We start from the raw sequence: 25,750 nt of genomic DNA on the forward strand, positions 1-25,750 counted from the left end.
GTTGTGTATTCTTGATCTACATAATGCGAACATTACTTGAATGCTGCTATATAATTTAATTATATTACATCTTTGGCATTAATTTATACCTTGATCCTTCTGTATGTCATGCTGGAAAAAAGGGCTTCCAGAAATAATTGGAGGATTTATTTGATTTTAAGACGTAAATCTGCCACTTCTGAAGTAACCATCTTCTAAATGGTTCATCAATGACTTTCTTTCCATCATACACTCAGAAGGGGGAATGCTTCCTGATGATTGCACAAAGTCCAACACCATTTGTGCCTCCTCAGACACTTAATCAGTCCAAGCTCAAATCCAGTAATCTCTTATTACCTCTTACTATTAACACCTAAATTTGGGGTAAACACCCTTACGACCTAATATTTCTAATTTTATATGAATACTTATTTTCTCATCCATTGACATAGTTTTACCATCTGTATTTACCACATCAATATAAGCAATGTACGTCTATGAGCAGGAAAATGGTTAGAAAGAACACCAAACTGTACACCATTAAAGAGTCTCCCCCAGGCCAAAGCCTGTATTAGCTGATCAGAATCAGTGATCCAGAGTTAATTTAAAAGTGCCTTCAGTACTTTCACTGCTACCTATCCATACAGACTTATCACATATTGACTACAATTGCAGAAAAGGCAGCCATCAGGCAGTGGAAGATTATAAAAATCAAACATGAACAAACATATTGAGTGGCGTAAAGGAGAAAATTAGCAGTCCGAGTTGGAGATCTACCATAATAGCAAAAATAGTGCCTGCGGAATTAGGAGGCTAAGCTCTCTAGAGACATCGCTGTAGAACTTTCAGCTGGGAAAACAAGAGACTCAGACTCTGGGCAAAAGTAAAAGGAAATTTTCCTTTATGCCTATAAAAATCTCACCAGTTGGAGCATTCTTATATGGTTTCTCTCCAATTTGAAACCCAAGATTGATCCATTGAAGTCTTAATATCCAAGTAAAGAAAAACCAGGACCAAATTTTGAATCAAACATAAATACAGCTTTAAAATAATATATCAGTGCAAGGATAAATGGTAATGAAAAAGTGAAATGCTCATTTGGAAATTGTTCACTTTAAAGTATTTAGTTGCATAAAAAATTTTAAAAGGCACTAGAGAGTTTATAAATGCTCTCCGAAAATTAGTTAGAAGTTTAATCAGCTGGAACGTCTCTTTGCAAAAATGTAACACAAAAACAAAGCCACTGAAAGTTCTCTTCAACCAAAATAAAGAGTCATAATATTTCTGCATAAAAATAATCAAATGCCTTTATCGGCTACAGTATACTTGTGTAAAGTCGAATTTTTTAGACTATTTTATAAGGTTAAATTTATGACTATTACATGGATACTATTTTTGAGGGGCTGAAATTCAGTGCTACACGGGAACTGAGCTCAGCTGAGCTGAACACAAAGGGAGGCTGCCACTTGGCTCTAACCTGATATGTCTTAAATTTTCATGCCAAATTCTTCCATTTCCCTCTTTTATTTCTCATCTACCGTTGCTTTAGTTATTCTAACTAACAATTTAAGCTTTTGTTTCTGTTAAAGTTGTTATCAGACATTTGACTCTATAGTCTCTACAATAATTGTAACTGTGAGCAATTGTCAACTGTTGCACGTCCAATTGAATCCTGCATGAAGGAAGAAATCAGGGATATGGAATTACAGTGAAGTAAATGCCTAGCTCAAATAAGAAACTGTGGTGTCATAAACTTTGCATCACACTAATTATACTAATTATGGTGCTTGTTCGATAATGAACTTAAGAAATCCGTAGCCTAATGTTGGTGTGAATTGTACTTCGAACATATTAATAGCATAAAATAAAATCATTTCCTCATTATCACATGTATGTACAGGATAATACCTTGATTCACAAATGTTGATCTATGAAGAACTAGGGCCAACTTTTACATGAGATATATGGAAAATTCCAGATGTTTTGACCAAATATAGGGGGTCAACTTTTACATGAGATCGCCTTTTACTTGAGTATATATGGTAATACTTTCACATCCTTCTCTTCCACAATACCAAGGAGTCAAGCTTCCTCTGAGGCACCTTTCACCCTAATCTTGAATGTTTCTTTTCTTATTTCTTTCCCACCTTCCTTTATGCCCTCATCGACCTGCCACAATCAACGTTCCTTCTATCTTTGCGAACTACTGCCTTCGCTCCAATCTCTCCTTCCTCGTAAAATCCCTTGACTGTGTCGATGCCTGCCAAAGTTACGTACATCTAAACCCAACCTTCACGTTTGAACATTCAAGTTTCTAATACTGCTATTTTCTGACAATCTACTTTGTCCAGCCCTCTCAGTTTTGAAAACTTAGCCAATAAGTCAAAGGAGAAGTAAGCCATTCATCCATCTAGTCTGTTCCACCATTCCATGAGATCATGGCTGCTCCAATAATTGCCAACTCTACTTCCCTGCCTTTTCCCAATAAGCCCCAATTCCCTTACAAATTCAAAGTCTATTTTAGCCTTGGATATACTTAATGAACCAGCGTCAACAGCCCTTGGCAATAAGAATTTCACAAATTCGCTATTCTCTGAGAAGGCATTCCTTCTCGTTTCTGTCTTAATGATATGACCCCTTATTCTGAGGTTCTGTCCTCTAGTCTTGTACAAGAGGAAATACTGCCTTGTCAAGTCCTCCAAGAACCTTGCATTCTTCAATAAAGTCCACCCTCATTTTTCTAAACACCAAGGAGCACAGATGCAAGCTACTCCACCTCTCCACATGGCCAGTCTATCCCCAGAAATGGAAACAGAAATGTCAAGGAAGGGAAGGAAGAAATCAGAGATAGAATTTCCTATCCACTAATATCCACTACAAACGCACTGACTCCCACAGCTACCAGGACTATACATCCTCACACCCCACCTCCTGTAAAGACTCCATCCCATTCTCTCAGTTTCTCCGTCTCCATCACTTATGTTCAGATAAGGCCAACTTCGACAAGGGAGCCTCCGAAATTTCCATCTTCTTCCTCAACCAAGGATTCTCCAGTTCTGTTGTCGACAGGGCTCTCAACTAGGTCTGACCCACGTCCCGCACTCCTGCACTCACCACTTCTTTTCCCAACCGCAACAGTGAGAGGGTTTCCCTTATCCTTACCTACTATCCCACCAACATCTACATCCAGAAGATCAGCAGATGCCATTTCCGCCACGTTCAGCGAGATGCCACCACCAGACACATATTCCCCTCCTCTCCATAGTCCAGCTTCCACAGGGACCGTTCTCTTTGCGACACCCTAGTCCACATTTCCTTCATTCCACAGACTGATGGCACCTTCCCCTGTAACCGATGAAGGTGCAACACCTGCGCATTTACCTCCTCCCTCCCCACTATCCAATGGCCCAAACATACCTTTCAGGTTAAGCAACACTTCACCAGAACTTCCCAGAATCTAGTCTACTGCATTGGCTGCTCACAATGTGGTCTCCTCTACGTTGGGGAAACGAGGCGTAGACTTGGTGACTGCTTTGCAAAACATCTACATTCTGCTTGCAAAAAAGACCCTGAACTACCTGTTGCCTGCCACTTTAACACGTCAACTGTCAACATCTGTGTCTCTGGCTTGCTGTAGTGTTCCAGTGAAGCCCAACACAAACTGGAGGAACAAACCTCATGTTCCACTTTGGGACCCTGCAGCCCTCCAGACTCAAAATCAATTTCAACAATTTTAAGGCCTAAACTCTCCCATGTCCCAGCACCCCACCCTACTCATCAGGCCTTGTTACCACAAAGCCAGCCATTACACACCACCTGTTGTTAGTCACTAACAGTCCCCATTACCTAGTCCCCATCATCTACCCAGCCTGATCGTTAGCAACTCCTTTGTCTGTCCAACTGTCTGTCTTTCTCTCTGGGCTCTATCCTATTGCTTACTCCCTACTCCACCCACCTCCCTATTTTCTACACATAAACTGACATTTTCCCAGCCACCATCAGTTCTGAGGAAAGGTCACTGGGCCCGAAACGTTAACTCTGTTTATTCCTTCACAGATGCTGCCAGACCTGCTAGGCTTTTCAAGCAACTTTGTTTTCTTCCTGATATTAATGCTTTGGATAAGAATGTAGGAGGTATGATGAGTAAATTTGCCGATGTCACCAAAATTGATGGTTTAGTGGACAATGAAGGTGGTTATCTAAGGTTACAAGGAGATCTTGCTCAACTGGATCAACAGACTGTGCAGTAGCAGAAACAGGTTAATCTGCATAAATGAGAGCTATTGTATTTTGATGAAACAAAGACAGTACTTAGATAACACCCTTCTAGGCCCGAAACGTCAGCTTTCCTGCTCCTCTGATGCTGCTTGGCCTGCTGTGTTCATCCAACCCTACACTTTGTTACTTTAGATTCTCCAGCATCTGCAGTTCCTACTATCTCCAACGGCAGTGCTTATACAGTTAATGGTGGGTCCAGAATAGTTTTGTAGAACAGAGCGACTTAGGGGTCCAGATACATAATTTTTGAAATTTACATCACAGGTAGATTGGGTGATTAAGAAGGTGTCTAGCATGCTTGCCTTCATTGCTCAGATCTTTGAGGAGTGAGTTGAGATGTCATGTTGAGGTTGTACAAGGCGTTGCTGAGTTCTCTTCTGGACTAGGGCATGCAGTTCTGGTCACCCTGCTGTAGGGAGGATATAATTAAATTGTAATAAGCTCAGAATAGATTTACCAGAATATTGCCAGGACTGAAGGGCTTGAGTTAAAAAGATAAGCTGGATACACTGGGACGTTTTCTACTAGAGCATGGGATGTTGCTGGATGATAGACAAGATGAATAGCAATGATCTTTTCCCTCGGGTGGGGGAGTTCAAAACTAGGAGGTATTTTTTATGATGAAAAGAGAAAGATTTAAAAAGGACATCAGGGGCAACTTTTTGTTTGAACACAGGACAGTGGTTTGTGTGTGGAATGAACTGCCAAAGGAAGTAATGGATGCAGGTACAGATACGACGTTTAAAAGACATTTGGATAAGTATATGGATAGGAAAGGTTTGGAGGGATATAGGCCAAACACAGACAAGTGGGTCTAGTTTAGTTTGGGAACATGGTCGGCATGGATTAGTTGGACCAAGTGGTTTGTTTCCATGCTGTATGATTCTATGACTATGACTGCCCCTAATGCCAGTGTATCTTTCCTGAGTTTAGGTCTAAAATTGTTTACAGTATTCCAGCAGTTGCCTGATGTATGTCTTGTATTGTTTTAGCAAGACCCCCACCTATTTTTACACTGCTTTTCCTTTGAAATAAAAGCAAAAGTTCCATTTGCTTTCCCTACTACCTGAAACTGGATGCTAGCTTTTTGTGCTCACGGATTCCCAAATCCCTACATGCTTTAGTTTTCTTCAACCTTTCTCCACTTAAACAATATTAAGCTCTTTTACTTAGCGTGCCAATGTACATAATTTCAGTTTTCCACATTGTATTCCACCTGCCAAGATTTTGCTAACTTGCTTAACTGTCCATATCCCAGAGTCAATCTCATCACTTGCCTTCCCACCTACTTTTGCATATGTAAATATGGCTCTAGTACACTCAATTTCCTCATTCCAAGTCTTTAGTATGACTATTGTCATTAATTGTGTCTCCAGCACTGATCTCTGTAGAACTCCACTAGTCTCAGATTGCCATCCTGAAAATGCCCCACAGATCCTAATGCTTTGTCCTATGTTAGTTAACCAATCTTCTATCCTAAGATACCACCTCCAACACCATGGATTTTCACCTTAAGTAGACTAACTCATAGACAATAGACAATAGGTGCTGGAGTAGGCCATTCAGCCCTTTGAGCCAGCACCACCATTCATCATGATCATGACTGATCATCCACGATCAGTATCCTGTTCCTGCCTTATCCCCATAACCCTTGATTCCACTATCTTTCAGGGCTCTATCCATTTCTTTCTTGAAAGTATTCAGAGAGTTGGCCTCCACTGTCTTCTGGGGCAGAGCATTCCATATATCCGCCACTGTCTGGGTGAATAAGTTCTTCCTCAACTCTGTTCTAAAAGGCCTACCCTTTATTTTTAAACTGTGTCCTTATTTTTAAACTTGTAGTGCCTTTTCAAAAATCTTCCGGACAATACAAAAATATAACATCCAATGCTTCTTCTTTATTTATCCTGTCCATTACCTAGTAAAAAAATTAAATAAATTTGTCATACATGATTTCCCCTTCTACCAAATCTCTTCTTAGCTTCTCCCCTTCAAAAGTAAACAGTCCCAACTTATGCAATCTAACTTCATTACTCCTGGAACCATTCAGGTAAATCTTTTCAGTAATCTCTCAAATGCATTCACATTCTGCCTAAAATGTAGCTCCTGAACTGTACCCAACATTCCAACTGAGGTCTCACTTATATAAGTTCAGCATAACTTTCTTGCTTCCACATTTTCTGCCTCTATTAATAGAAGTATAAGATATAATATGCTTTATTAGCTGCTCACTGCAACTGCCCTACCACCCTTAGTGACTTACGCACACCACCTAGGTCTCTGCTCCTGTGCATCCTTTAACGTACAGACCTTTGTTCAATATTGCATCTCGATTTTTCTTTCTACCAAAATGTTCAGCTAACTCTTCTTTGAATTGAACTTTACCTATCATCTATTTGCCCACCATAACAAATTGATAAATTTCTTTTTCAAGTTCTAAATTAACATCCTATTTTACAATGTTTCCAAATTTCATATCATCTATAAATTTTGGAAATGTCTACTGTACACTTGGATCATCCACACAGGGCTGGAAATTGCAAGTTACCAAAAACCAACCTCAAGAGAAATCCACTGGACTCGACCCCTTCATTCGTCTTAAAAAAATAAGCACTAACCACTATGCTTTGTTTCCCATCACTCTATCGATTTTGTATCCATGTTGCTACTATCCCTTTTACTTGATGAGCAATAATTTTTTTTCCACAGGTCTGTTGTGTGGCACTGTACTGAATACCTTTTGAAAGTCCATGTACACCATATGAACAGCATTATCCTCAACAAAGTTTCCTTTTATCTCTTCCAAAAACTTCAAGTTAGTTCAACATGATTTTCTCTTGAGAAATTCATGCTAGCTGTTCCTAATTAGCTGAAGATCTTCCAGGTGACTACTAATTCTACCCTGAATTAGGGCAGAAGTTTACTTGCCAATGAAATTCAACTGACTGATATGTAATTGTTGGATTTAAGCTTACAATCTTTTTGCAGAAGGTGATACATTTGCAGGTCTCTAATCATTGGCATTCGAGAAAATTGCAAGATTACTGCCAGTACTTTTGCCATTTCCATTCACATTTTCTTCAAATGTACATAGATGTCTAGTCTAGGTGCCTTAACTGCTTGAAGTAATGATGGCCTACGAAAGAACACTTCATTCATTTTCAAACCTTCCACTGATAGTTTTCTCCTGTGTCACCATGCCCTGGTCGTTTCCCTTTCCTTAGTAAAGACAAGTGCGGAAATTTATTTAACACCTCAGCTATGCCCCCAGCATCTTTGTTAAATTCCCTTCTGGGTCCCGAATTGGCCCTATACCTCTCTTTATCATATTTTGCCATTGATATGAAAATTTTGGGATTCCTCTTTATAGTAGCTGTCTTCTTTTTCCCCACAACCCACTCTTAACGACTTTTTCATCTCCCTTCTGAACTTTGGCCTCATCTTGGTTCTGAATTGTATTTGCTACCTAACACCTGTCATGAGCATACTTTTCTTAATCATTAACTCCTGTTTTATCAAGGGAATGTGAGCATATTTATGCTACCTTTCCCCTTTGACAGAATGTACCTCAAAGGAACCTGAACTATCTTGGGATATCTGGTTCTTCCATGCCACCAGACTTGTTGATCTCTCCATCTTCTTCATATTGCCAGGCTGCTTATCTGACATCCCGTTTTTGACATCATGAATTTCCCACATTAAATATTGGAAAGACCCAATCATTAACTAATTATTCTGGATATGCATATGAATCTAAAAATCTTTTCTTAATCCAAAAATATAAAACTAGTACCAAGAAATGTCATTGTTGGAAGAGTTAGACTGCTGGCTGTTCACACACTGTTGTTAAGTAACAAGGGAATCGTAGAATTATCATAGAATCCCTAGTGTGGAAACAAGCCCTTTGGCCCAACAAATCAACACCGAACCTCAGTGCATCCCTCCCAGACCCATCCCCCAATAGCCTACCTAAGCTACACATCCTGAACACTACAGGCAATTTAGCATGGCCAATCCACCTAACCTGCACATCTTTGGACTGTAGGAGGAAATCAGGGCACTTGGAGGAAACCCAGTCTGACACAGGGAGAATGTACAAACTCCACACAGACAGACACCCAAGGCTGGAATCAAACCTGGGTCCCTGGTGCTGTGAGGTAGCAGTGCTAACCACTATGCCACCGTGCTGCCCTACTGAACACGGAATTCAACACCTGTGAGCAAATAAACATACTTAAATCTCCATTTGCCAGTTTAATATTCGAACAGTGTAGACAGAGTACTGTGTGCAGTTTTGGAAATCCAAAAATGAACATTAAAAACTTGTAATGACAGAGTGCATATTCAACAACAAGTTACAGAAACAAAGTTTAATGCACAAATTCAGATATGGGAATAATTTATTCTCAAATTCGTACATGTTGACACACAGGTTTTACGTAGGAGGCTTGAAAAATTCCAGCAAAACTTTACAACTTAAATTTAAATCAAAGAAGTATGAAGTGATTTATTTTAGCAGGAAAAACATGGACAGATGATTCAAAATAACAGAGAAGTACCACCAGGGGACTTACTAAATTAAAGCCACAAGGTTCCAGGTTTGAACAAATGATAATAGGTAGGATTTTCCAAGCAGTGGCAATCACAGTCAGATAACCTACTATGCTCCTACTTCTTGCATTCCACAACTATGCTCGCCTAGTTCGGGACAGTTTGGCGAAGTCAAATCATGTCCCCTAACAAAGGGCAGTCAGCGCCATTTGTTTGTCATTTAAATATCCAACAGCATAGATATACATTTGACAGCTCCTGTAAAAGAAGAGAATGTAAGATAACTGTGGAGTTAGGATGCCAGGTGGGTAGGGTCTGGCTATATTCTGGAGTATTCAGGGTAGGTTAGGTCTAGCAGTGACAGGTGATGTGTACGAAAGAGGGGAGGGGTGTGGTCTTCAGTGACAGAGGAGAAGGGGCATCGTGGAGTCACCACGGTAGAACAGTTATTAGTTTCCAAAGGGCCGGATGTTAAGTCTGGGGCGAGGGGGGCGGAATCTAGCACAGAAGGTTTACCAGACTGATTCCTGAGATGACAGGCCTGATATATGAAGAAGGACTGCATTAGTTAGGACTATATTGGTTAGGACACAGTTAATGGATGGTGGTGCAACAGTGAGCACAGCTGCCTCACAGTGCCAGGAACCTGGGTTCGATTCCAGCATTGGGTGACAGTGTACAGCTTACATGCTCTCCCCATGTCTGTGTGGGATTCCGCCGGTGCTCCAGTTTCATCCCACAATCCAAAGATGTGCAGTTTAGGTGGACTGGCCGCGTCAAATTGTCCGTAGTGAACAGGGATGTGCAAGTTAGGTGGATTAGCCACGGTAAATGTGGGATTACAGGGATAGGGTAGGGGGTTGGATCTGGATGGGGTGCCCTTCAGAGGGTCAGTGCAGACTTCATAGATTGAATGGTCTTTCTGCACTGTAGGGATTATTACCCCAGATGTTTATGACATGATAGGTCATCAAATCTTGCTAAATTTCACATGGTATGTAATTCTTCACATTCGACGATCCAGTTTCGAAATTTCATCTCATGAACCATTCTATTTTGACAACTCTGCTGTTCTAGATGGTCATCCTCCTTTCCTGGGTCGATGTTTCCTTGGATCTTGAAACTGCACCCCAGTACTTTCTAACTGGCACAATTTTAGTTTGTTGGTAGATAGCTAGTTTCACCATGCACTAACTGCCTCTGCATTTTTATGAGCCCTAACCATGCTCTATTGCTCAAAATAAATACTGCCTCTGGGGTTTTCGGTCACCACTATCTGCTGCAATTCAAGTATTGGTGGCAAGTGGTTTCTTCTGAGTTTTCCTAGCTCCCAGGACTTTTCTGGAGCCCTTACCCCAGCAATAAGCTACCTACTAATTTTTAAAATGTTTTCCTGGGTTCTAACAGCATGGGGATATCCACATGCTCTTGGCTTCTCATTGAGTCCACTACATAGAATCATGCTGTTAAGTTGCCTTCCCAGTAGTACAGCTAAAAGTAGCACTGCCTATTTTTCTAATCAAACTGTTTAGCAACGTAATTGTAGACGTCTGGAGTATGTGGGACTTGAACCTGGGGGTTCTAGTCCAGGATTATGGACACTACCTAACATGAAATCTACATTTCCGTCGTCCTTTTTCTCATTCTCACTGAGCACCTGTAACTTCTGAACTTTTCTTTGGTGACCATCAAACTGTCCTGGGTAACCTAGAGAAACCCTTGCAACAGGCCCCAATGCATTAACAAGCAAAATTGTAAACAGCCACATAACAACTCTTGGAATGATCTCTACCATGAATGTTACACTAACAGATTGCAGGCTTGCAGTTGAAAATGCTTAGTCAAAGGATTTGTCATAAGCGGCAAACCATAGAGGTAAGATATGAAGATACTAGAACAAAAAGAAAAGATTCATGATCATGCTTCCAGAACTGAATAATTTTTCAACAGTCCCACACTTCCCAATCTGTTTTCTTTGAAGAAAAGTAGGCTGAGGGGAGAATTGATAAGGATAGGCAATTCAAGAGCATTCTAAATAGATTTGATTGGAAAATACTACCTCCAGTGGTGGAAGAATTGAGGACAAAAGGGTATAGATTTAAGGTAATTGTTAAAAGAAGCAATGGTAACATGAGGAAAACTGGTTGACAAATGCCAAATATAAATGGGAACCATTACAATGGGTGCAGGTGGTCTTTATTTTGAAACATCATCAATATCCAGTGGATATGCTTTAACCCCCTACAAATCTTCAGCATGCAGCCTATAGTCACTTGCATGAATCCTTGTAAGTAGTTATAAAGTGCCATTAATTAAAGCTTTCAGGGTTCAAGGTTGAGGCCTTGAATGTCGCAAGTCGTGGCCTAAAGAAGCACAGGGCAGTGCTGGTGGGAGAGGAAGTCAACTTATATGTTGAGCACACATAAAATCATGACTTTTAGGGATGGGAAAACTGAGTTGTTTTATAAAATGGTTCAACTCACACCATGATCTACAATATTTAATCTGTTGTATTTCACAAAGAAAGAACTGATTGATCTCAACGAGAACTTGGAGACTTATTGTCATTGACAATATCTATTTAAATATTTCATAGCCAAGTGTGTGAATAAATTTTCATTACAGCTTAAGAAAGCAGGTAGTGGTTTGGCACAGGTTTTACTTTTAGCATGGTATGATTGAAACAGTGCTGCTCATACTTTCCTTATCACACAATTATGCACTCAACCAAATTGGAACGCTGTGTTTGTGCACGTAAATGGGCACTTAAATATGTAGAACTCATACAACAAAACAGTCTGGCTTGACACAGAAAATTCTCATTCATTGGGTTGTTTAACAATGCCAATGCTACATTACCGATTGTAAATACATGAAACATTGCACGAGATACTTCAGAAGGCAGAGTAAAGCCAGACTGTGGACCTAAGTAAATCCTAAAACAATCACATCAATGATAATCACAAAGTAAAGCTATCTATCAAAAACTGACCTTAGAATGAATAATATAGAAATAGAGTAAGCAAGTAAAGTTATTTACTTTTCCAGTCTATCATCAAGTGCTCAATGCAACAAAGGAGTTAAATGAGGTTAGCAACCAACCATAAAAGATGTTTAACAACATGGAATTCTGAGCAGCTATAAAACAAAGGTGATAAGTCCTCCACATAGTCAGAGTCACAGGAAAAAAATGTAAGATACTGTGGCCTGAAAAATTCATGTATTATAAAGTGAGAGCCAGGAAGCTGTGAAACTGGAACCCAAGTGTTTTGTTCAATTAACTGTCATTGAGTCAAAAAAATACAGGGCATAAATTAATGACAGCTGAAGGTGAAAGGGCAAGTTCTGATGAAGTTATTGTTACATGGAGTGTTGTTAGAAAAATAATACCATCTGCAGGACAGTAAAATACAGGATTTTAAAAATAAAATTTTGAATTATTTCTGATCAACTTTTAAGCCTGAAAATGCAGGACAATGTGCAGCGTTTCTTTCTATTTATTTGTGGGATGTGGGCATCACTGGCTGGCCGGCTGGCATTATTGCCCATTCCAAGTTGCCTGTGAGAAGGTGGTGGTGGTGAACTGCCACCTTGAACTGCTGCAGTCCACCTACTGTGGGCTGACTCACAATGCTATTAGGGTTGAGAGTGGCTTGGGGGGAACTTGCAGGTGGTCATGTTCCCATGTATCAGCTACCCTTGTCCTTCAAGATGGAAGTGGTCATGGGTTGCAAGAGGTCTGAGGAACCTTGGTGAATTTCTGCAATGCATCTTGTATATCAACATACTGCTGGTACCGAGTGTTAGGTGGTGAAGGGAATGAATGTTTGTCGCTAATCAATTTGCTGTTTTGTCCTGGATGGTGTAAAGCTTGAGTGTTGTTGGACCTACACCCACACAAGCAAATGCACATTCTTGACTTGTACCTTGTAGATCATGGACAAGCTTTGGGGAGTCACGAGGTGAGTTACTGCAGTATTCATAGCCTCTGGACTGCTCTTGTAGCACTGTGTTTATGTGGCAAGTCCAGTTGAGTTTCTGGTCAATGGTAACCCCAAGGATGCTGACAGCAAGGGATTCAGTGATGAGACACCACTGGACATCAAGGAACATTGGTTAGATTGTCTCTTATAGAGTCATAGAGTCACACAGAGATGTAACTCATTCATGCTGACCATGTTGCCCAAACTAAATAGCCTCATTTACCTGCATTTGGCCCACGTTCCTCTAAAACTTTCCTGTACGTATAGCTATCCAAATGTCTTTTAAATGTTGTAACTATACCTGCATCCATGACACCCTCTGCAGTTCATTCCACATATGAATCACCCTGTGTGTAAACATTGTCCCTCAGGTCCCTTTTAAATCTATCTCCTCTCACCTTAAAAATATTCCATCTAGTTTTGAACTCACTTACCCTGGGGAAAAGACCTTTGCTATTCACCTTATCTATGCCTCTCATGATTTTATAAACTTCTATTAGGTCACCCCTCAAATTCTCATGCTCCAGTGAAAAAGTCAATAACCCATCCAGCCTATCCTCATAACTCAAGCCCTCCATCCTGGCAAATCTTTTCTCTTTTGAGCCTTCTCAAATTTAATAATATCCTTCCTGAAGCAGAGCGATCAGAACTGCACACAGTACTCCAAAAGTGGCCTCAACAACATCTTGTACTCAATGCACTGGCCAATAAAGGCAAGCATACTAAATGTCTTTTTTACTATCTTGTCTACTATGACCATTTGGATTTTTCATTAAAGACAATCCTTAAGATCCCAACTCTATTTTTAACTTTAACTTTTATGGAAATTGAGCTGTAATTTGAAGTTGCAATTGCCAAGAATACAAAGACAATTTTAAGTGAGGACTTACTTAAGTGAGATAATTTATATCAACGATTTGCATGTGAACATAGGAGGTACAGTTAGTAAGTTTGCAGATGACACTAAAATTGGAGGTAGAGTGGATAGTGCAGAAAGCTACCTCAGAATACGACTGGATCTTGATCAGATGGGCCAATGGGCCCAGGAGTGGCAGATGGAGTTAAATTTAATAAATGTGAGGTGCTGCATTTTGGAAAGGCAAATTACGGCAGGACTTATACACTTAATGGGAAGGTCCTGGTGAGTGTTGCTATACAAAGAGACCTTCAGGTGCAGGTTAACAGTCCCCTGAAAGTGGAGTCGCAGATAGATAGGAGACTGGAGGAGGAGCTTGGTATGCTTGCCTTTATTGGTCAATGCTTTCAGTACGGGAGTCGGGAGGTCATGTTGTGGCTGTATAGGACATTGGTTTGGCCACTTTTGGAGTACTGCAAGCAAATTTGGTCTCCCTCCTGTAGGAAGTATGTTATGAAACTTGAAAGGGTTCAGAGAAGATTTACAAGTATGTTGCCAGGGTTGGAGGGTTTGAGCTATAGGGAGGGGCTGAATAGGCTGGTGCTACTTTCCCTGTAGTATCGGAGGCTGAGGTGGGTGCCCTTATACAGGTTTATAAAATCATGAGGGGCATGGGTAGAGTAAATAGGTGAGGTCTTTTCCCTGGGGTAGGGGTGTCCAAAAGTAAAGGGCATAGGTTTAAGGGTAGAAGGGAAAGATATAAAAGGGACCCAAGAGCAACCTTTTCACTCAGAGGGTGATGCATATATGGAATGAGCGGCCAGACAAAATGGTGGAGGCTGGTACAATTACAACATTTAAAAGGCTTCTAGATGGGAATATGAATAGGAAGGGTTTAGTGGGATATGGGCCAAATGTTGGCAAATGAAGCTAGATTAATTTAGGATATTTGGTTGGCATTGACAAGTTGGACTGAAGGGTCTGTTTCCGCACTATAAATCCCTATGGCTATGACTCTTCAGCAGGCAGAGGATTATCTTGGCTGAATATCTTATCCAAAGCAACACTTTTAACAATGTACTGCTCCAGTCTGTGTTGAGTTTCAAAACTTCAAAACAGTGCTTGAAACCAAGATCTCCTGATTCACAAAAAAAACTAGCATAACCAAATGAGTCAAGTGGAGATGCAATCGACTAAAGACACATCTGCCAACATGGAAAAACAGTTGCCAGGGAATAGCACACTGTGCATCCATTAAAATATCTACATTTTAAAAGCACATCTGTGATTATTAACCAGAAATTACAGTTGCCTACTGTATCTGTATGCTGCTGTACAATGCATTTTTAATCCCCTCACAGATTTTGACCGGTCTACAAATAAAGTTCTCCAGTAGCTTGCACAAGGCTACTTTTCAATCCAAGGCATTTACCTATGTGCCAGAGACAACAAAAGTATTTCAACTAAATTCATCACCGAAAGCCAACAGACATGTTACTGAAATATGAAATTAACAGGAAAGATGTAAGACTTATCCAGAGCCTACACTGGGACTAAATAGATCCTAAAGCTAGAAGAGGAGTACAACAGGCTACACCTGTCACCAACAATAATTCAATTTATACAAAGAACAAATACTGAGAGAATTTGATGTAATTCAATGGTAAAAAACCAAAGGCAAGAACATAAAGTTGCTATAAAAATATAAACTGCTACTCTGAAGAAAAGTCATTCTGGATTCAACACTTTCACTCTGCTTCTCTCTCTGCAGATGGTGCCAGACCTGCTGAATTTCTCCAGCACTTTGTTTTTTTTGATCTCAGATTTCCAGAATTTGCAGTACATTATTTACACTTGGTTGAGAGGGCGGAGAACGTCAGGTTCCCAGCAGTGACAATAACCAACAAAGTGTCCTGGACTTTCTGCGTAGATGTGATGGTCAAGAAGGCAAAACAACTCTTCTTCCAAAGGTGGCCCAGGAGATTTGGCATATCCACAGTACCCTCACCAATTTTAACTGATGCACTACAGAAAGCATACTGTCCAGGTGCATTACAGCCTGACATAACCACTCTGCCCAGGGCCGTAAGAAACTACAAAAGGTTATGTGCACAACCGAGACTGTCACATAAACCAACTTTCCATCCATGGACTCCATTTACATGGCTTTTTGCCGAGGAAAGGCTGACAATATCATCGAAGATCCATCACACCCTGGTAATGCTCTCCTACAACGACTTCCGTGAGGCAGAAGATAACAGAAGGTTGAGCATATGCACCAGCAGGTTCAGGACAGCTTCTTCCCATCCGTTATTAGACTCATGAATGGATTGTCCAAACTTCAATTTAGCTGATATTGCCTAGCACACATCCTGTGCGACATAACCTGTATGCCTCTAAGCTTTTTTTAACAGTATGATGTGCACGTCCTTGCGGGCTACGATCTGCCTGCACTGCATGTAAACAAAGCTTTTCACTGTACTTAGGTACACATGACAATAAATAAATAAATGAATAAAATAAATTAATAAATAAAATGGCAACAGTACTACTTGCAAAATTAGAAAAGGGCCTACAAATTATCATAGTTCAATCTTGAAGTCTAAACATATTGAGTATGATCACCAACAAAACGAAGGGTAGATAGAGGTAACACAGCAGAAAAAACTGAAGTGAAAATTGAAGTAAATGGTATCATACTAGGTCAAGTAGGTAAGTTTGTCAACTGATAACAAAACTAATAACAAAAAGATAAATATGGTATGTGATGCGAAATGCTCTAAGGATGCAAAAAATATTTAGCAATTTTATGAAGTTGAAGGATGTGTCAACAACCAGAAAACGCAAACGTGTATCAAGGATAAGAGTTTTGGAGATGCTATATTCTATGCATTTCAGTAAAGGTCTCCGGAATTTTGAATAGGCATGACAGAAACTGTTCGTACTTTGACCATTCGATTCGAGCTGAAAAACTAGAGAAATATCTTCGAGACAGCAAAGCAGAGAGCAGCCGGGGAGGCGGGGAATCGTGGATCGACCTAGACAAAGTCGATTACGGACAGTGCATTTGCAGATAAGTTATACCTGCATGTGATAGAATGGCGCAAGACGGCCAAGTATCATATCACAACAGCAGATCGCCTGACAGGAGTAGCTACAAACCGCAAGAGACAAAAGTCCCCGGAATTGATTTTGCCCTGAGCATCTTTTCACTGAGACTGAAATGTTTCGTGATCTGGGTGCCGTATCATGACGCACCGAGCTACCGAGACCTGAAAGCACGTCATTTTTCACCTCCCCACGCTGACCAGGTCACTCAACCTCCACATTGCTCTGGGTCTTCCCAAGCTGACCGGAGATTCGCAGCTGCGAGCAGCTCCGGCCGGTGTAACAGACCGACACCAACGGCGCAACACTCAATCTAACTTAAAATAAGACAAAGTCACTTCTGGACAAAAGGCTCCTCGCCACCCCCTCCAGCCCCGTCCCACTTCAGAACCGAGACAAAATGGCATGGCCACAAAGCAGTGGGCTGGGTATTAAAGTGCACGCAAGTAGAAGGCCTTGATAACGGCTGTTAAATGGTGAGAGAAGGCCTTTACCTGTTCGGACTCAGTAAACACCGAGGGAGAGCCCGGGCGAGACGAATCCGATTCACAACCATTGACATTGACGCCGCCATCTTGGGCTCCGGTCTACGGCGAGCGTCGAGGTTCCTTCTCATGCCGTCACCATCCAACCTCTGTCCTGCGCGTCCGCATCTCGAAATCCTGTCACCAGCGCCTTTCCAGACGGCAGTCTTTAGTTCATTTAAAAGAAATTCATCACAGCGGCCCCGTTTTATGCAGTGAACCTGCCCAAACATTTACTTCTAGCAGCTCAGTCAACATGCCGCAAAGCGTCTTCCAGCATAGGAAGCAGCGATGAAGTGCGGCCACCAAGGTAATGAGGCGCTAGATCCCTGCAATGTATGGTCCTGGAAAGCCGAGATCACGACTAGTCGCTGGGGGTTAAGCGTAGGCTAAGGCAGCAAAGAATCACAGAAAAAAAATGTATTTTTATTCATTCATGAGAGGTATGCCTGGCTGGATAGCCCAGCACTTATTGCCATCCCCAGTTGCCCTTGAGAATTTGGTGATGAGCTGCTTTCTTGAACCACTGCATTCCACATGGTATAAGGACACCCACAGTGCTGCATGGAAGGAGGATTTTGAGGCAGCAACCATGAAGAAGCAAGGATATATTTCCAATTCAGGATGATGAGTGATTTGGAGAGGAACTTGAAAGTAATGGTTGTCATGCATCAGCTGCTTGTCCTTCTAAGTACTAGAGGTCCTGGTTTTGGAGGGTGTTGCCTGTGGGGACATTAATGAGAATGCATGAATCCCCTGTGACCATTTCCCTGGAAAACAAGTGTACCATTCTGGATCCTGTTGGTGGGGGATGACTGATCAGGGGAAAACAGCAGTCGGAGGTTGGTGACACTACAACTGGCTCTGGGGTACAGCTCGAACGTGTAAATGTAAACAGGGCCTTACTGATAGGAGACTCGATGGGTAGGGTGACAGACAGGAGAATCTGCGGCTGCAAACAGGAATCCAGGATGCCAGATGTCTCAGAGCGGCTGCAGAACATTCTCAAGGGGGAGGGTAAGCAGCCAGGAATCATTGTGCACATTGGCACAAATGACATAGGGAGAAGGTCCTTTGGAGTGATTATAGAGAACTGGGAAAAAGGTTAAAAACTACGACCTCGACAGTGGTAATCTCTGAATTACTTCCAGCGCTATGTGTTGGTGAAGGTAAAAACAGGAGGATATGGCAGATGAATGTGTGGCTAAGGAATTGATGCAGGGAGCAGGGATTCAGATTCCTGGATTATTGGGATCTTTTCTGGGGCAGAGGTGACCTGTTCAAGAGGAATGGGTTCCATCTGAGCTGGAGGGGGACCAGTGTCCAGGCGGGCAGATTTACTACTGCTGCAAGGGAGGGTTTAAAACAGATTTACAGTGGGACCATCAACATTAGGGAGGCAAGTGTGAGGCTGGAAAGAAATATAGTAAACAGAAATAACAGGTTGAAGATAACAAAGTGTGAAACTGGATGAACACAGCAGGCCAAACAGCATCTCAGGAGCACAAAAGCTGACGTTTCGGGGCTAGACCCTTCACCAGAGAGGGGGATGGGGAGAGGGTTCTGAAATAAATAGGGAGAGAGGGAGAGGCGGACCGAAGATGGTTAGAGGAGAAGATAGGTGGAGAGGAGAGTATAGGTGGGGACATAGGGAGGGGATAGGTCACTCCAGGGAGGACGGACAGGTCAAGGAGGCGGGATGAGGTTGGTAGGTGGGAAATGGAGGAGCGGCTTGAGTTGGGAGGAGGGGATAGGTGAGAGGAAGAACAGGCTAGGGAGGCTGGGATGAGCTGGGCTGGTTTTGTGATGCAGTGGTGGGAGGGGACGAGCTAGGCTGGTTTTGGGATGCAGTGGGGGAGGGGGAGATTTTGAAGCTTGTGAAGTGAAGAAACTGGTTACGCTGGAACAGGACAGGGACCAAGGAATGCCTGTTGGATTAAATTGCATCAATTTCAATGCTAGAAGCTTGACAGGTAAGGCCAATGAACTCAGGGCATTGATAGTTACGTGGGACGGGGCTATTATAGCCAGTATAGAAATATGGCTAAGGGAGGGACAGGACTGGCAGCTTAATGTACCAGGATACAGGTGCTTTAGGTGGAAAGTGGACGGAAGAGGGGAAGGGGAGTTGCATTTTTCATTAAGGGGAATATCACAGCAGTAGTCAGAGATGAAATAACTGAGGAATCATCTAGTGAGACAATTTGGGTGGGGTTAAGAAATTAAAAAGGGGATGGGAATGGTTTGGGGGTTGGCCCCAAATAGTCAATGGGAGTTAGAGGAACAAATATGCTGGGTGACTGGGGAGATTTGCAGGAGCAGTAGGGTTGTTATAGTGGGGGATTTCAATTTTCCTAACATAAACTGGGACTACCATAGTGTTAGGGCTTAAATGGGGTGGAACTTGTTGAATGTGTTCAGGAAAGTCTCCTCAAGCAGTATATAGAGGGTCCTTCCCGGGAAGGGGCAAAACTTTACCTACTCTTGGGAACTAGAGCAGGGTAGGTGACTGAGGTGGCAGTAGGGGACCACTTTGAGACCAGTGACCATATTTCTATTAATTTTAAAATAGTTCTGGAGAACGACAAAACTTGTCCACAGTTTCAAGTTGTAATCTGGGACAAGGTGAATTAAGATGGAATTAGGAACCTGCAGGGGTTGATTGGAGTAGTTTGTTTGCAGGCAAAGGGATCCCTGACAAATGGGAGGCCTTTAAAAGTGTAACAGCTAAGGCTCAAGGTCTATACGTTCCTGTGAGGGTGAAGGGCAAAGTTGGCAGGAAACCCGATATAACAAGAGATAGTGAGAGTTTGACCAGAAAAAGAAAGGAGGCATGGGTCAGGTACAGGATGAAGGGAATCTCTGGAGGTGTTTAGGGGATACAGGAAGAAGAAGAAGAAGAAGAAGAAAATCAGGAGAGTCAAAAGGGATCACAAGGTACCTTTGGCTGAGAAGATTAGGGTGAATCTCGGAGATTCTTTAAATATATTGAAGGAAGATGAATAACTAGAGAGAGAATAGGACGCCTCAAAGACCAAAGTGGACATGTATATGTGGAACTTCAGGAGATGGGTAAGGTCCTCAATGAGTATTTCTCCTCTGTGCTTACCGTGGAGAAAGACATGAAGACTTGGGAATTTGGGGAAGTCTTGGGGACAGTCCATATTACAGTAGAGGAGGTATTGGCAGTATTAGAATGCATGAAGGTGGATAAATCTCCTTGTCCTGTCCAGATCTATCCCAGGACCCTGCAAGAGGCTAAGAGAATAAGCATAACATGTGTGGTAAGTAAGTTACTTGAGAAGATTCCAAGGAATAAGATATACATGCAATTGGAAAGACGAGGGTTTGCTTAGGCATAGTCGGCATGGTTTAGTGCATGGGAGATCATGCTTCACAGACTTGTTAGAGTTCTTTGATTAAATTACCAGGAAGGTTGATGAGGGCAGGGCCTCAGAAGTTGTCTATATGGATTTCAGTGAGGCCTTTGATAAGGTTCCACATGGTAGGCTGCTCTGGAAGGTTAGATCACATGGAATCCAGGGAGAGCTGGCAAATTGGATTCACAGATAACAAAGCGTGAAGCTGGAAGCACAATTGGCTTGATGGTAGGTAGCAGAGATTAATAATGAAAGGATGCTTGTCAGACTGGAGGCCTGTGACTAGTGATGTATCTCAGGGGTTGTTGCTGGGCCCATTGCTGTTTGTTATCTATATCAATGATTTGGATGAGAATGTACAAGAAATTATTAGTACGTTTGAGGATGACACTAAAATAAGTGGTATTGTGGACAGTGAGGAAGGTTATCAGAAATTGCAGCAGCATCTTGATCAGTTGGGAAGTGGGCCAATAAATGGCAAATGGAGTTTAATATAGATAAGTGTGAGATATTGCACTTTGGAAACTCAAATCAAGGTAGGAATTTCATGATGAATGGTAGGGCCTCAAGGAGTGTAGTGGAACAGAGGGACCTCAGAGTTCAGGTGCACGGTTCTCTGAAGATGGAGTTGCCACAGCTAGACAGGGCAGTGAAGAAGGTTTTTGATACACTGGCATTTATCATTTAGGGCATTGAGACTAGAATTTGTGGAGTTATGTTGCATTTGTACAGGACATTGGTGGGGCCGCATTTGGAGTATTGTGTTCAGTTTTGTTCATCTTGCTAAAGGAAGGATGTTATTAAACTGGAAAGAGTGCAGAAGAAACTTACAGAGGGATCTTGGTGTGCAGATACATAGGTCCCTTAAAATAGCCACCCAAGTGGTCAGGGTTGTTAAGAAAGCATATGGTGTTTTGGCTTTCATTAACAGGGGGATTGAGTTTAAGAGTTGTGAGATCTTGTTGCAGCTCTATAAAACTTTGGTTAGATCGCACTTGGAATACTGCGTCCAGTTCTGGTCACCCTATTATAGGAAAGATGTGGATGCTTTGGACAGGGTTCAGAGGAGGTTTACCAGGATGCTGCCTGGACTGGAGGGCTTATCTTATGAAGAGAGGTTGACTGAGCTCGGACTCTTTTCATTGTAGAAAAGGAGGAGGAAAGGGGACCTAATTGAGGTATACAAGATAATGAGAGGCATAGATAGAGTTGATAGCCAGAGACTATTTCCCAGGGCAGAAATGGCTAACACGAGGGGTCATAGTTTTAAGCTGGTTGGAGGAAAGTATAGAGGGGATGTCAGAGGCGGGTTCTTTACACAGAGAGTTGTGAGAGCATGGAATGCGTTGCCAGCAGCAGTTGTGGAAGCAAGGTCATTGGGGACATTTAAGAGACTGCTGGACATGCATATGGTCACAGAAATTTGAGGGTGCATACATGAGGATCAATCGTCGGCACAACATTGTGGGCTGAAGGGCCTGTTCTGTGCTGTACTGTTCTATGTTCTATGTTCCATGTTCTATAATGGGAACTGCAGATGCTGGAGAATCCGAGATAACAAAGTGTGGAGCTGGATGAACACAACAGGCCAAGCAACATCTGATGCTCCTCAGATGCTGCTTGGCCTGCTGTGTAAATCCAGCCCCACACTTTGTTATCTAGAAGAAATTTACAAGGATGTTTCCAGGACTCAAGGGACTAGGTTGGGGTGAGGTTGAATAAGATAGCACTTTTTGCTTTACAGCATAGGAGAATGAGGGGATGGTGGTGCGGAATCTCATAGAAGTGTATAAGATCATGAGAGGCATGGATACGGTAAATGCACTCAGTCTTTTTCCCAGGGTTGGGGACTCGAGGACCAGAGGGCATCAGTTTAAGGTAAGAGGGGAAAGAATACACAGGAACTTGAGGGGCACATTTTTTAACACAGAGGGTGGTACACATGAGAAAGTGCTGCCTGCAGAAGTGGTTGAGGCAGGTACATTAATAACATTTAAAAGACATTTGGATGCATCCATAAAAGGAAAGGTTTAGAAAGATATGGGCCAAGTGCAGGGAAATGGGCTTAGCATGGATGGACATTTTGGCCAGCATGGACCCGTTTGTGCCAAATGGCCTGTCTCCATGCTGTGGGACTCTAAGACTCTATGACTCCAACTCAAATTATGCATTAATATGCACATTATTGCTCTGCAAGTATCAGTGTTTGCTGACTCTAGCTGTTATTTTGCTAATGATTTTGTGTGGAGCAGTGGGTGTGTAGAGAGAATACAAGCCCAGAAGGAACTAATGTATTCGGCATTGGCTCATCCTGAAGCACTACACATGTAGTGTTTTCCACCCATCCTCCTCCTGTAGCCAGAAAAAAGACTTTGTGGAGGGTTGATAAGGTAAGGCTTTTTTTTACTTATGGAATTCTAGAGTAGAAGGAATGGAAGCTTGGGCAGTTGATGCTCCTCTTGCAGAATGTGGAAGGTAAGGGTCACTGCTGGTGCCCCCTCTGACTTCACCTGCAAGAAGTGTACCTAACTTCAGCTCCTCAAAAAGCATGTTACGGAACTGGAGCTGGAGCTGGATGACCTCCGGATCATTCGGGAGGCTGAGGGAGTGATAGAGAGGAGTTATAAGGAAGTGGTCGCATCCAAGGTACTGGATAAAGGTAGCTGGGTGCCTGTCAGGTGGGGGAAAGGGAACAGGCAGACAGTGCAGGGATCCCCTGTGGGCGTTCCCCTCAATAATAAATATACCGCTTTGGATACTGTTGAGGGTGATGACCTACAAGGGGAAGGCAATAGCAGACAGGTCTCTGGCACTGAGCCTAGCCCTGTTTGCACAGAAGGAAAGGATGGAGAATAGGAGAGCAAATGTAGTGGGGGTTCATTAGTAAGAGGCACAGACAGGCGGTTCTGTGGTCATGAATGAGATGAATGGATGGTATGTTGCTTCCCGGGTACCAGGGTCCATGATGTCTCGGATCATGTCTTCAAGACCCTTAAGGGGGAGGGTGAGCAACCACCAGTCATGGTACACATCAATACCAATGACATAGGTAGACAAAGGACTGACAATGTGAAAAACGAATACTGGGAGTTAGGTTGGAAGCTGAAGTCCAGGCCAAACAGGGTAGTTACCTCTGGATTACTACCAGTGCTACTTGATAACGAGGTAACAAATAGGGAGAGTGCAGCTAAACACATGGCTACAGGACTGGTGTAGTAGGGAGGGCTTCTATTTATGTGGATAATTGGAGCACCATGTTGAATTTGAGATAACAAGGTGTAGCGCTGGATGAACACAGCAGGCCAAGCAGCATCAGAGGAGCAGGAAAGGCTGATGTTTCGGGCCTAGACCATTCTTCAGACATGGGGGAGGAGAAGGGGGCTCTGAAATAAATAGGGAGAGGGGGGAGGCAGATAGAAGATGGATTGAGTGGAGAGGAGACAAACAAGTCAAAGAGACGGGGATGGAGCCAGTAAAGCTGAGTGTAGGTGGGGAGTTAGGGCGGAGATATGTCAGTCTGGGGAGGATGGACAGGTTAAGGGGGCAGAATGAGGTTAGTAGTCAGGAGATGGGGGTGGGACTTGAGGTGGGAGGAAGGACAGATTAGGAATTCTGGGGAATGTGGGACCCATACAGTAAGGATGGGTTGTGCCCAAACCGAAAGGGCACGAATATCCTGGGAGGGACGTTTGCACAAGCTATACGGGATGGTTTAAACTAGATTGGCAGGGGGTGGGGAACAGATTTGTATTTCAGAGGATGAGGTAGTCAGCCTTCTAACAGACACAACAGGGAGTGAGGTTAATAAAAAAATGTGGTCGATGGAGCATACACAGAGATGGTTTGAGGTGTGAATACATCAATGCTAGAAGTATCAGAAATAAGCCAGATGAACTTAGAGCATGAGTCAGTACTTGGAACTACAATGTTGTGGCCATTACAGAAGCTTGGATAACTCAGGGACAGTAATGGTTGTTGGAAGTTCCGGGATTTAGATGCTTTAAAAGAAATAGGGAGGGTGGAAAAAGAGGCGGGGGAGTGGCATTGCTAGTCAGGGCTAGAGCAGCAGCTACTGAAAGGTAGTTCAAGAACGTTATGTCTACTGAGTCAGTTTGGGTTGAGGTCAGGAACAAGAAAGGGGCAGCCACTTTGTTGGGGTTTTTTTACAGACCCCCTAAGAAGTGGAGGAGCAGTTGGGAGTTGTGATGGTTTAGATGGAGCAGATTTTGTCCAGTGCGTTCAGGAAGGATTCCTGACACAGTATGTAGATAGACCAACAGGAGGAGAAGCCACTTTGGATTTGGTGCTTTGCAATGAACCGGGCCAAGTGTTACCTGTTGGTAGGAGAGCACTTTGGCAGTAGCGATCATAACTCTGTTACTTTTATAATAGTCATGGAGAAGGATAGATACATGCTGCAGGGTAAGGTTTATAAGTAGGGGAAGGGTAATTAAAATTCTGTTCGGCAAGAACTGGGTGACATAAAATGAGAACAGATGCTGTACGAGAAGAGCACTATTGAAATGTGGAGATTGTTTAAGGAATGCATACTGTGTGCTCTGATAAGTTTGTCCCAAGCAGGCAGGGAAGATACGGGCGAGGGAGGGAGCCTTGGTTCTCAAGAGAGGCTGGACGACTGGTTAAGCGGAAGAAGGATGCTTACATAAGGTTTAGGAAGCAAGGAACAGAAAAAGCTCTAGAGGGATACACGTTATTCAGCAACGAGCTGAAGAAAGGGCTCAGGAGAGCTATAAGGGGCATGAGAAAACCTTAGCAGTTAGGATCAAGGAAGACTCCAAGGCTTTTTACACGCACATGAGGAATAAGAGAATGACCGGAGAAAGGGTCGGGCTGATCAAGGATTGTAAAGGGAATTTGTGCACGGTGCCTAAAGAGGTAGGAGGGGTCCTTAATGAAACTTTTCTTCGGTATTCACAACTGAGAGGGTCCTAGGTGGAAAGGAGGATTGTGTGAAACAGGCTGGTAGGCTAGAGGAGGTCGATGTTAGTAAGGAAGATATACTAGGAATTTTGAGGAAGTTGAAGATAGGTAAGTCCCCCAGGCCTGATGGGATTCATCCAAGAATTCTAT

At 42.6% G+C, this 25,750-nt stretch overlaps 1 protein-coding gene across 2 annotated transcripts in view; it reads right to left on the bottom strand.

Moving 5' to 3' along the window:
* The window catches only part of ndufs4 (NADH:ubiquinone oxidoreductase subunit S4), a 138,816-nt gene extending 121,245 nt beyond the window's left edge, over positions 1-17,571 (bottom strand). Inside the window, exon 1 of one of the 2 annotated variants that reach the window (XM_048540442.2) lies at positions 17,250-17,571. In XM_048540442.2, the coding sequence (XP_048396399.2) occupies positions 17,250-17,512 (263 nt within the window). In that variant the 5' untranslated portion in view covers positions 17,513-17,571. The remainder of the gene's footprint in view (positions 1-17,249) is intronic. The other variant, XM_048540431.2, reaches the window with a different exon arrangement.
* Positions 17,572-25,750: the final 8,179 nt, after the last annotated feature.

Source organism: Stegostoma tigrinum, chromosome 1 (assembly GCF_030684315.1).
Source record: "Stegostoma tigrinum isolate sSteTig4 chromosome 1, sSteTig4.hap1, whole genome shotgun sequence".
NCBI lineage: Eukaryota > Metazoa > Chordata > Chondrichthyes > Orectolobiformes > Stegostomatidae > Stegostoma > Stegostoma tigrinum.